General features: G+C 35.8%; 1 protein-coding gene across 3 annotated transcripts in view; it reads right to left on the bottom strand.

Moving 5' to 3' along the window:
- Window positions 1–13,504, bottom strand: part of NAV3 (neuron navigator 3) — a 363,427-nt gene that overhangs the window by 77,786 nt on the left and 272,137 nt on the right. For all 3 annotated transcript variants that reach the window (XM_029206422.1, XM_029206421.1, XM_029206423.1), the window contains exons 13-18: window positions 13,318–13,450; window positions 12,396–12,666; window positions 10,769–11,477; window positions 8,247–8,735; window positions 4,471–4,512; window positions 2,914–3,074 (exon numbers count right to left, since the gene is read on the bottom strand). In XM_029206422.1, the coding sequence (XP_029062255.1) occupies window positions 2,914–3,074; window positions 4,471–4,512; window positions 8,247–8,735; window positions 10,769–11,477; window positions 12,396–12,666; window positions 13,318–13,450 (1,805 nt within the window). The remainder of the gene's footprint in view (window positions 1–2,913; window positions 3,075–4,470; window positions 4,513–8,246; window positions 8,736–10,768; window positions 11,478–12,395; window positions 12,667–13,317; window positions 13,451–13,504) is intronic.

Raw genomic sequence — 13,504 nt, 5'->3', positions numbered from 1 at the left:
ATGTAACATAATTTTAATTTATTTTGTGGAATTTGGGAATATAACTGGGAACTAGGTGGAGATTCAAGAAATGTTTATTTGATCATTTAAAGAACTTCAAAAGTGTGATATATCTAGATTTAGGTAGTTTCTGTCATTGGTGGGTTTAGAGGAGAAGCTAGAGCTGTCATTAGAATTTACATAATAGATGCACGATTGAACCAGATATAGGTCTCTTCCAACTCTGAGATTCTATTCTTCCATAAGTATAGAAGAAAGGGCTTAATTCTGAATGGCTTGAAGGGTGAATATGGAGAGGGGAGTAGAAGGACATTCGAGATAGAGGGACCTTTGGGAGTAAAGCAAAGAAACTTCCTATACAAAGGTGTTTAAACATCACTCTGTATGAAAAAGGGTCCATCAAATATACAGAATTTGAAAGTGACAGGTTGATAATAATGCTTCTACATGGTAACCCTTGAGGCAAGGTGAAAAATGAATCTGAGCAATTATCACTCGTGGGACTATGACAATGAGTCTCACTAGGTTATGGGATGCCTCACAAGGGCTGTGACCAATAGTAAATGAAACTGCATCCAATAATTTATTATTTTTTATATAAATATATTCTGTTATGCTTTCTTGGGTAGGAATGGTTTCTAACATAGCTATCATGCCAGAAACTATGTACAAACCAGAGTTTACTTTGGCAGTAGCTCACAGTAGTCTACTAATAATGACATAATAGTAGTGATCTTAAATTTTAAATGTTTGTTATATATATGTGATTTTTACAGTAATATTTCTAAAAATTTTATGTCTTAATATATTTTAATGGGTAAGGATAAAAAAACATGGACACTGCAACTCTTGAATGTTAGTAATAATCACTTATCTTACTGATCATTCAGAAAAAATAATGATCAAATTGAAAACAAGTGATGACCAAAGTAAAATGTAGGACAATGCTATCCATATTCAAATTAAAGAGCTACATTTGATATATTTTTTTAATTTAATAATAAAGTAACTCTTATATATGACTGCATTTTAATAGTATCTACTTTCTTACCCAATAATTATAAGTTCCAGTGATCTGGAAATACAACCCAAATTCTCTAAAAGTAATTTTCATGATTTTAAAATTAGTCATCGTTTTTTCTTGTAAAATAATACAACATAGAGATCTCAGAACACCTGATTTGAATCCACATATCCTTATAAAATATGGCTAGGCACATGAGAGTGTGTTGACATGTATGGGAAGATCTTTCTTCGTAAGTCCCACTGGGTGAAAATGTTGAGAGATTTGAGTAGAGGCAGTAAGATCAATTTGAAATCTACTGCAATTGTCTCTGACAGTGTAAGACATCTCTTTCCAATAAAAATGATGATGTAGCAGAGCCCACCAAGCCTGATAATCTCCTGTGTCTTTGCACACATTAGTCATGCCTCACAATATAACCTAGGTATTATGAAGCCATTCAACAGATGAGAAAGTTGAGGTTAAATGACTTGCTAAGATCAGACATAGTAAGTAGTGAGTTTTTTTTCTTCTCAAAGAAAGATGGACTAGATAGAGTCAGAATAACAACAATGGGAAAATAATGGAGTGGGGATTCAAATACTCAAATTAATGTCAAGTAATGAAAAGACTGACAGGAGACATGAGATACCCAGCAAACTTAGCAAACTAGGTGACATGGGTTTGATTCCAATGTTGCATAAAATTAGATTTTGTTTCATATGTCTATGGCTCTATAAAAACATTTTTATTTCATTTTTTGAAGTCAAAGTTTTAAGCTTCCTGCTGTGTTTTATAACTACAACTCAAAGTAAAAGTTATACCATTCTTTGCCATTATGAGGCAAAGAAGTCTCATCATTGTGCAGGTTTAGCAACAAAAACTTGGTGTTTGATAGATATTCATTATTGCATGTGGAACCATGACCAAAATAATTGTGTTTTTCATTGCCAAAAGCTCTATTCTGTATAGCAGGAATAGTTACAATAGAAGAGAAATAGCTTGGACTATCCCTACAGGGAGGAAAGTTGAAAAGCCCAAATTATTAAAGAATTTGGACAATCTGTTGGTCTATCATTACAAAAAAACTTCTCAAGTGAAAAGAGAAAAAAAATGATACTATTTTATATGTGACTTTATAGAAAAGAAATCTATTTTTAAAAGCATTGGATCTATTAAATGATAACTGTCATGTTTAGACTTTATTTCGTCACTTTCCCTGTGTTTTCTATGACATTTACACAAATGATTTTATATTTCATACAAATTATGCTAAACACAAAGTAATCCAATGGCTCAAATAGTCATTTCTTTTCAGTGCATTTATCCAAAAATGTTCACAGGGTATTATCTTAATAGGAATTCTCATACGCATTTTAAGGAGAGTTTTAACTTTAAAATGATCAAAGAAGTGATCGTGGAGTCATGGAATCACATATTTTTCTTCTTCCTAATTATTTCTATTTTCTACAAAAAGATAATTCATGTTCTTAAAAGGATCAAAAAAAATTAAACAGAAAGTAAGGAGGTGTTTTACTGGTTTTTAAGAGGACTCTGGGAAAACCCCTAGACTTAAAGTCAGGTGTTCTGGTATCAGTTACTGCCTCTGCCTCTTACAAGGGGTGAGCCTTTTTTTCTTTTTTTTTTTAAGTCAAATAATCTCTTTTTGCCTCTGGATCTTAGACTATAAAATAACAACAGTATTGCGTATGTCAACTTGTTGTCATGAGCAATAAACTGCATAATGTTTGGAAATTATTTTGTGGACAGTAAGCATACAAATAAAAGGTACTGTGAAGGTGTCTTTAACTCCTCTTTAAATGAACCGTTCTTATGGAGAGATGCCAGGGCTCCTGGGAGAGTAGGTGGTGAAAGGAACAAGATGAAACTGATGTTTTAGAATATTTTACCCAAGTTGGAAAAGTGGTATTTTCCCGTTGCAGAAGATGACATGGCAGAAGGGGAGACCAGGGGCGACTGATTGCCAGTGTCCTGCAGCCCTCCAGTAGAATGGGAGCGTAACCACTCTTTGCCCTCTTCTTGGTTGGCCTGCCGAGATGACGGGGTATATCTGCAAAACAGCACAGCTAAGACACTTCAGCACATCTGCAAGGGCAAGGCAATATTGAGACGAGAAAACAATTGAGAGGAGCTTACTAGTCAGACTGAGCAACATTCTCAAACAGATTGAATCTAATTATAATTGCTTAGTTCTTCCAGATGATTTGACACCATCTGTTTGAATCTCACAGGAAAAAAAATAAAGGATTTCGAAAAGAAAATTATGCTTCTGTGAGATATGTAGTTGAAAATCATAAGCAGTGAGCAGACAGCCAGGTTAATTGAGAAGGGCTCAAAAGCACAGCGTTTAGAAGGATATGAAGAGGGTGAAAAACAGACTAAATATGGTGGACAGTAGTAGGCCAGAAGCCAAGGGAATTGCAGTGATGCTCACAGGAAGACATAGGAAATAGAACACAAATTGACAGATCATTTTAAAAAAAAGGAAAAACACTTTTTTGGTTAAAATGCCACTTGACACCATGTCTGGATCTTTTTTTAAAAAATGGAGAGAGAAATGGGCTTCCTTTATTGGAAAATAAATTTCTGGAATGAAATCTTAGAATGGAATAATTGCAAGCTGTTTGCTCTTGCTAAGAAAGTGGAGAGGAGGAGGATAACAGAGAAAGACCTATTTGGCCAGAATTCACTTTTACCAGAGTAAGTCAATTCTTAGTACCAAAGAGCAGTTGACTTATGTTCATATAGTGTTATATCTCTATTCATAGTTCCTTCCATATCTTCTCATCAGATAAAAGTGTACAGTAAAGGATGGCTATGCATTAAATTTTCATTTTATTTTTTATAAGGAACTGAATAATTATTTTGATATTATGATGTAATACTAGACTAATTCATGTCTATATTGATCTGATAGCTACCAGCACTCCTGAAAAATAGAAAATAAAGTTCTTCTGAGTTTTTACCAAAAGGATTCTTTAAAAATTATACCTTAATTACAGTATTTGTCATCTGATGATGAAAATATGTTTTCTTTGATTCAAATTAGAGCATCCTTCAACTTTTCAACATTCACTGGCCACATCTGTAGACTATATGGGGCGAGGTTTTGCAAGCATATGCCTCCAAGATGCAAATGTTAGGAAAATTAAAATTTTGTTTTAATTTTCAGAAGTGAGTTCTGAATTCAACTAAAAGTTGCTGCCCCCCAAATAATGGCTTTTACATTAGATTGAATTTACTGAGTTTTGGCCTCTAACAAAATCTCTACTTGAGGGCCATCTCACCAACTCCTCAGGCCAGAGAAAACAACAGGATTAAAAGTGATTTCATCCTCAATGTCAGGTGCTTCGTCGCAAACAAAAAAGGAAAGAGGTAAGGAGACAGCACAAAAAGTTTACGTAACAACAGAGAAAGGCAGCAATTGTGCTGAGAGAAATATATACCTTAGTCCCTTTTTGGGTAGTGTATTTCTGTCAAGCTGCATGCTGTTAAAACAAAGAAAACCCCTAAGGACATAATGTAAACAAAACTTCGAAATTACACATCCAACATAAATGGTTCTGTTTGAATTACACAAAATAAGTCTTTTTGTAACACATATTTAATGCTTAACTCATTGGAAAAGGCCAACCAAAGGAGACCAGATGTCCATTGTTGTGACACCTTCGATGATAATTTAGTGACAGGACTATGAGAAGATAGATTATATGTTAACGTAATTCTCCTCTAGATTCTATTTACCTAGTCCTGTGGTAGTTTTTCCTTCCCCATTCAAATAACTAGACTTCTGCTATGATTTCACATGCAGGAGAATCATAGAGGAGGAAATAAGAACGATCTTCTCTGCCTAAGTTAAAGTGACAACTTCCAATGGACAGAGAAGATATAAAACACCTTTTAATACTTATTTTTTGTATTTAAACGATCTTTAATAAAAATAAAGGCAGATGTAATCCCACTTACACATGAGAGAGGAAAAATAATACATAATATCTGCTTGAAATGTAATGTTTCTGGCATCATTTAAATATTTTAAGGAAATTAAATGACGCCACCTTTTAGAAATTATAAATTAGATGTTTAAAAGGCTATAAGTTTTCAGTTTCTATTTTTAAAAATTCCCATTTGGTCTTAGAAGGGGAAGAAAGAATGTGTCTGGAGAAAATGAGAAGTGGCCTTCCTAAAAATAAAGGAAGAGGGTGTCAACAACTAGGTGGGATAAGTCTAGGAATTTCTGTTATAATCTTTGATGTGGCTAAGCAAATAATAAAATTAATTTGAATTTGCAGAATGATACATCTCTTCCATTAGAACCTCAAGTGATCAAAATTAAATACACATGATATGCATAATGGGGATGATACAACATGAATGCAAACACATTGACTTGAAATTTAATCACTCAAAATCAAAGCTAAAATGTTTTCTTCTATGTGTACTCCACTATTTAGCACTGCAATAGAAAGCATCCAAAAGCATCATACAACTTTTACTTTATGTTTTGGGAATGTCCACATAGGGTAATTACTATATTATGTAGAGGCCAGTTCTAGCATACATCGTGACTATAGATGTGTTTTTAGTAGTGTAGATAAACCAACAAACAAAAAGGAATCATACTGAACAAATATGAGAGACCTCTAAATATAAACTACACAATGCTGAAACATTAATACAGTCATAAGCCATTTTAAAGATTACCTCTTTCATGTGTGCAAATTTATTCAATTTTAACATTTCAGAGTACACTGAAAATAGGCACTGTTTTGCCCATGTTATTAATTGTATAAACATTATGTGTTTGTATGATGCAGAGAATTTAATGAAAGAAAAATCAAAAAGAAATTTAAGTTTACCAATATAAGTTAAAACTTTAAGCAGAAATATCTGTTTGAATCTGGATACTAATGATTTTATAATATAGACAGTTTTCACAAACACTGAAAAGTCGAAAACTCTTATGCCTGCACAAGTGAAGGAGGAATTTTAACCAACAGTCTGAAGAAGACAGGCACTGTTTCAGTGCACGGTTATAAAGGCAGGGGAGCCAGGTCTGATAGTTAAAAACAAGCCAGAAAATTTAAAATTTGGCTACAACTTTAAATTATTTTTAAGGTTTGGTTTGGTCACAAAAAACAAAATGAACAAAACAAATGTGAACTATTAATAGTTATAACCAAAGGCCACCAATGACCTAGAGCAGTTAGAGGAAAAACTGTTAAAGAATTTGTTTGTTTGTTTATGATATTTTAATGAGGAGAAATTTAGACTAAAATTAAAATCTGAATGAGGAACTATTTAACAGTACTAGGATAATGAGTATTAATAAAGTCTTCTGAAATCGTAGATAAACAGGTAAGTCGTGAACTTACATACATCTCTATTATATCTTTCTAATTACTTTGTCTTAAATATTACACTTTGGCACATTTTCTCTTAGGCATGGCTCTTTGGTTTCCTTGATGTTCCCAACATTCTGTGGACTTAATTATGATTAAGCCAGGATCTCTGATAGGATCTAATTTTCTCTTCAAGGGATCATAAAGTTCTTGGGTGTACTTTCAAGGATTAGAATAAATTGCTATTGCTTGCAAATTTGTTTGCAAGAAAGAAAAGGCACAATTTCTTATATCAAAAATTATTTCAATCTAGTAATCTATTGGAAGAAACTAATTAAATGTTTATATTATATAATATACCTATGAAGATAATTTGCTTTTCACAGTTTAATATTCATCAATATATTTTACTAAGAATCAAGGGTAGAACATTCATTTATTCAAAATTAATTTATTTAAAATTTATTTTAGAAAAATTATTTATCTGGCTATTTATAATACATCCATCTGTAAAACTGGTCTATTTCAAAGACTGAAAAAAAAAAAGATTTGCTTAAAGAGAATACGTAACTGTATATTTGCCAGTGTATTTCTATAGTGAGACTATATATATATATATATATATATATATACTGACTTCTGCTAAAATATAGATCAAAGCAAAATATTAACATTGCATTTATGTTGCATAAAACTCATCAATCTTAACATCCGGTTTTATTTGAGGGTTACTTGGTTACAGATAATTACTTGACCATTTTTCTGTATTTTTAATGTATCATCAATGCCAAAGAAGTAGGTTGATGGTTAAACGGTCAACTTGTTGCAGTCATATTCATGATTAAAAACTAATCAGTATCTTGGAGGTTGATTCTGGTTAACAAACAATAACCTATTTGCCGTGTGCTTAGTTTGAGGTGATATGTCAGCATCAATAATAGACTGAACAAAAGTTTGGGAAAGGTATCAGGCATTTTCAGTGACCAGTGGTGCTTTCACAAATAACTCAATTAAGATATACAGCCAAGACCATTTCTGAAAGCTTTAGGTGTGCCAAGAAACAAATAGCATTAAGTTCATCAGGAAAAAAGGGGCAGTTTTAAGACATGTGCCTGAGGGAAACAGTCAGTACCAAAATATCTGAGAAAGGATTTTTTAGGGAAGAGAATCTAGAGCCATTTTGGTCAAAAGAGATGCTTTCTGGTAAGTATATTAGGTAAGGCATGCTTCATTAAGGTCTTCATTTTAAGTTTAGAAGAAAACAGTAATTCATTAAATCAATGAGAAACACCTTGTAATGTGGTTTATTTTTAAAGAGCCTACTAAAAATGTCACCAGTGTTTGTAATTTTCTCTAAGAATTCATATCTGACAACTGATCTTTCTTCCACTTCAACTAGGATTCCCAGTGATCCATTTGCTATTTTTCCATGGAAATACTAATAAAGCCAATTGAACATTTTACTCTGAGCATAATTGTAGAATCCATTTAAATTTGGTCTTTAAAAATGCTTAAATTATCCTAAGGAGCTGTGCTGTCCTGGAGCTCAAGCCAAATCACTGACATGTCTTGAGAAAACATCATTCAATACATAAATACATGCTATGAATTTTATTTAAATTGCCTATTGGGTATATATGTATGCATTCATATTAAGAAACTAATTATTCAATTTTTTATGGATCCTTAATGGTTTTTTCCTTCTACAAACTTGGCAATGAGACCAAAGAAAAGGCCCAGCCAGTCTCATCAATCTGATGTCCCTCTGCAAAGTGGCACTCCCACTGAAATCAAGGGAATTGAGCGGGGTGTGGGGAGAGGTAGGTACAGTGCAGGGAGGAGGGGGTGAGGACTTCATCGACGCCTCCAGGAGAGCTCACCTTTCTGAGAGAGTAGATCTCACACTACCCGTTCTCATGAGCAGGCTCTGCACCTCGTGAGTGCCTGTGGTCAGTCCAGACAGGGAGCCGTGGTGGCTGAGGGGGAGGTCAATGGACTCAGAGCTCGTATGGAGGCTAGTCATGGACTGGTAACTTGGAGTGTCCTTGCTGCCAGCAGAGGAACTGCTGAGATTGGCAGCCCACACGAGACCACCTGATGTGAAAGAGTGAACCGATGCTGGGCTGGAAGCCAACGAGTGACTTAAGCTTATAACATCTGTAGTTAAGTCTGAGGGTTTATTGAAGAGAGGGCTGCTGCTGCCACTTAGCCCACCAGCACTGCCCATGCTGCCCGTACCAGACGACGGTGATTCCAGACTGCCTTGCCGCGCTAATGTGGTACTAGGACTGGGCATTACAGAGGAGGATTTCACACCCTCAGTATTAGGTGCAGAGGCAGATTTGCCACCTGCCTTGGCACCAAACAACCTAAAAGAAAAACAAATAACAACTTCAGTTGTTCCGAGAAACTAATATCCACATTTAATATTTAGGGTTACAGTACATAGAGCCAAGTATGCTTTGGTGGACCGAGCTACCGAGCACTTCCTGTCTCTATGTTAATGAACTTGATAAGCTTGAACTTCTAGTGCCAAAAATCTCTCATATCGCCAAAAGGGTAAGTCGGTCCTGGGCTGCCACCCCAGTGGTGGGGGGACATGGGCCAAACAAAAGGAACTGTAAATCAAACATGAAAGTCCCTGGTTTTCACAATTAAGCGATCATGAGAATCTTTTGCAAAACTTAAATATTTGCACGTACTTGCTGCTACCTATTTACAGAACCATTATAATGAAACAACTTCTACGCATTCGGTATATAACATGTAAATTATTTTTCTTTTCTTTTTTTCTTTTCATTTTAAAGTTTATTCAAAATCTAAAAGGAATGCTTAAGGCAAGGTTTAGGGGTTATGTTGTATAGCTGGTGGCCTGATTGACTTTCAGAGAGCATTTGGTTAGAAACGATATTGGACACTGACAGCAACATGTTGGTTTGTCTGTATTTTCCCCAAGAAAGACCAAAGGGTTTTATGTCAGTTGCCAGTGCTATTCAAATACATATCTGTAATAGTGATTTGAAACACAGTTGGTGCTAAGTTAGACGCTGGAGTTTAGTTCAGAAAACATTTTAGTTTTGTAAATGAAGCAGATGATATAATCGAATTTATGTAAATATGGAAATAAAGTGACATGAAGTAATGGCATAACGATGACTAATTAAGTTGCAGTGGAATCCATATTTCCTACAGTGAAACATTTTGTGACGAATATGAGAAATTGTTTCATAGGTAAAGGCCACTGGAGGGCACCACTGGCTTCTACTTAAGCAACAGAGATATTTACTCCCACTACTAGCGACTATTCTTTGCAACGCGAGGCAACATTTCAAAAAACCAGCTCTTCAGGACTACTATTGCTACTGAGAGATATAAAACCTCTAGGTTTTGCAAACAGCCATGTATCTGAGATTGCCTGAAATATAAAAGTAAATGGTTCAAGACCCTTGGTATCTCCCAGATATCAAGATTCTTGGGTTAGTCAGTATAATAAAAACATTAAAAATACTTAACATGTCATGAAAGACAAATCATACTCTATCATTTCATAGATGAGGAAACAGACCCAGAGAGGTCTGACTATTTGTCCCGAGTCTTTCACTGTATGTATTTTCCTGCCACTTAAAACACATCAGTATTTAAAACAGTGATATCGCGAAGGAGAACTCTGCATATTCAATACCAAAGACAGTCCCGGTGCAGAAACCAAGTCCTGCTGCTTATCAGAGTCATATCAAAGAAAGCTGATGAAGAGTTAGAAAACCTAGCCCATTTCTTAGTTATAATCCTGTATCAAACATCCAAAGTTTTTCAAATTCTGTCAATCATATCATACCTAGATTTTCATTCGTATGTCAAGATATGGTGCTATATACATCTGTCCATTGTGATCCAGTACTGTACAAGGAACACAACTTCATCCACACTCATGATCACCAGCTCATTAAGAGCCAGCAAGATAATATAGACACTAGAAACGAATACCAATAGTCATAAAGACCTATTAACGTTCTATTTTATTTTTAACTGTGGAAAGATTAAAATCTATGGAAATTTTGCAAGCTCCTGTTTTATCACTCCCCCTAGGTATTGCCATCTGCTTTTAAGTCTCTCATAAATGCTATTTGTGTTGCTAATATAACAATGATAGTGAAACTACAAAGTTGAAGCATTTCTCAAAATGAGCGATATTTTTCACTAGCTATTTATATCATCAGCTTCATAAAACGCATTTTACTCAGAAACTGAATAAAACATTCTAAGATATATGTGTCATAGAATATATATACTTAGGACATATATGTTTAGGATATACATCTTTTATACGATAGGATATAGGACACACATATATCCTAAGATATAGCATTTTATATTTTCTCAGCATCATTTTATGCTTTCTTACCTTCGAAATGTAGGTGAGGCAATGTCAGGATACTTGGACCCTGGCTGCCTGAGCCCTTGTGTCCCACAGGCACTAGCAGACGTGGGGCTGGATTTGGGGGAACCAGACAAAGAAACACTCTCTGAATCTGAGACTGCTACTTTTTCCTTTTCCTTGTCTGTCTGGTTGACAGTGACGGGACTCGAGCGCCCTGAGGCGATCTTCGTGGGTTCTCTCAGTTTCGAGGTAGTGGCACCAGCTGACTTACTGCTGACATTGGAATCTATACTGCTGGTGCTGGATCTGTGGCCACCTCGGCCGGGAATGCCACTGGTGCTGGATTTGGATGGGCGGGGCAAACTGCGGTATTGCAGGGAGGTCTTCGAGCTGACATGCAGCACAACATCATCCTGATTCTGTGAACCGTCCAAACTGGTTTTTCTCCCGGCATTTGACTTCCCACCAATGGCAGCAGATTTGGGGATTTTACCCAGTGTTGCTGAGCCACTTGTTATGGTGGCTCCACTGCTTGTGATCATGGCAGATGACCCTACTCCACTTGGCTTCTTAAATCCAAAAGAGCCAGTGGCCGTTGATCTTCCAATGCCCGAGGGGGGCTTTTTCCCCTCATCTCCACTGCTTTTTCCTGCATCTGAAGGAGACCTCTGTAGAGTCGATCCTTTCAGGGGAGTTTTCCCTTTCTCAGAAGCTTTGGCATCATCAGTTTTCCCTAATGAGTGAAAAATACACAAATTTACGTGTCTGCACATTTTGATTTCACAATATTTCTTTAAACAAAGTGTAAAATGTGAATACATCTTTATATTACCTCAATTCCTAAATATTCACTGTTTTAGATTTAAATAGGCATGTCCTCTTAATACATTCAGAGGATTAACTACAAAGCTATAAAAATATGGCTGTTAGAGGAAAGTGACGAGAGATCAAGGAGATAAAAATGAAAACACCTATTTTTGCTATTTATTATTGCCTTATATCTTGCAACTCCCTTCCTTTATAAAGATAGCACTTAATCTCATCAAACTAAGTGCTCAAAAAGGAATTCATTTGAATATCTCTGAGATGATTGTATTTGGAGTACCCTGTTACATCAGTACTTCAGGTGGCACTATTTAAAATGAGGAACCATTTTTAAAATAGGGAGAGAGTCTTTTTTAAAAAAAAGGATAGTACAATTTGCACAATTCTTTCACTCCCTTTTTGCATCAAGTCTAATTCAGAAATGATGTTTCAAATCTCCAGCCTTCCAAGTAGATTAGCATGACTGCTCTTTCTCTTAGAGTTGGAAGTGAAACGTAGGGGCAGAGTTAACATAAATATCCCAAACTTTCATAAGAAAGTCAGAATGAAGGCAATCTTATGTTTATTAATAAGTAGGCTTATTTTATTTCCACATGATCAGAAATGACTGTGGCAAAATAGACACTCACCAAATTATGAGGATGCCCTCTAGAGGATGCCTGGAATGTTACAGTCATGTGGATGCATATGACAAAGCATGTGAAATTTAGAAATTTAGCATGAAGAAAAATCTGATTTAATTAAGAAAAGCTACTATGAAAGACAAAAAGATCGAATGGAAACAATAAAACAATTTGGCATAACAGCTGCCAGATGACAAGCCTACCAGGGGTCTTGAGTGCACTGGTTCCAGCTTTTTGCCTAGGTGGTGCTCCTCCCTGGGCAGACATGCCTCTTCTCCAGGAGCCTGTCTGTGAAACAGACAGAGAGGCTTTCTGCCCTGCCTTCTCAGGGTCTTCAGGAAGTCCGGAGGAAACGCCCTTCCACTTGCCACCTCCATCCCCATGGCTATCAAAGTCCTCCTCTGTTTTTTTCACCTCCTCGGTACTATCCCAGGGCTCATCGGTTGCAGATCGTTTCTCTGAATCTGTCTTCAGCTATGAAGAAAATAGGACAGAAAAACTTTGTGCAGAAAAGTTTATCAAGTGTGAATTGGGCCCTGGAATGTCCTTTCAGATAACTGGTTAAAAAAAAAAAGAAGCAGTGATTTGTATTTCAAAAGAGTTCTGAAGATTCCTCTATTTTTTTTATCTGTCTTCATTTAAGTTTCCTTAGTTTTAGCCCTATAATTCTCAATTGCACACATTAGAGAATATCAGAAGAAATGTGTGCAGAAAACCCCAACTGAACACTCCAGAGAGGAAGGCACTTTCTATGTCAAAGCTAACAAGGAAAAGTAAGGCAAAATAAAACTTAATTACCTAATATTCATTCTCGATTCACCATTCACAAAAGATCCAGCAATGTGTCTCAGAGACCAGTATAAAATTAATCAGGAACTATCCAAAATTAGACTATTAAAATCATTTTTGGAGTTCTAGACACACATATTATTATAAAGACAGATATGGCAACATAAGGCTTTCTGGGTTAGACTGTAATCAACTGAAAAAATATATATACATAAGCTGCTTCAGTTTATGCAATTCCTTCAGATTAAGAGGTTGTGCTATGTTTTAATGCAATGCAACATAATTTGGGGGAAAATGTGGCAGAAGCCCTGGGGAAACAGAGAGGGCAATTCTCACCTGCATGTTCTTTCGGGACGGGGCAGTGGCGTTGGAGTAAGAGCTGACGGAAGATGCGGTGTTCAGGTCATCAGTGCTGATGTTATCCAGGGTGTCACTGAGGCCGCTGCTTACCGAGCTGCTGTCATCCCAGCTAAAGGCAAAACAGGCAGCAGTAATGAGCTAAGCACACGAGGCAAGATGCAAA

The sequence above is a fragment of the Monodon monoceros genome, unplaced genomic scaffold, assembly GCF_005190385.1.
Source record: "Monodon monoceros isolate NGI ecotype Baffin Bay Population unplaced genomic scaffold, NGI_Narwhal_1 Super_Scaffold_6, whole genome shotgun sequence".
Lineage (NCBI taxonomy): Eukaryota > Metazoa > Chordata > Mammalia > Artiodactyla > Monodontidae > Monodon > Monodon monoceros.
Note: the sequence above shows the minus strand (reverse complement) of the source record. Positions and strands in the feature narration are given on the sequence as shown.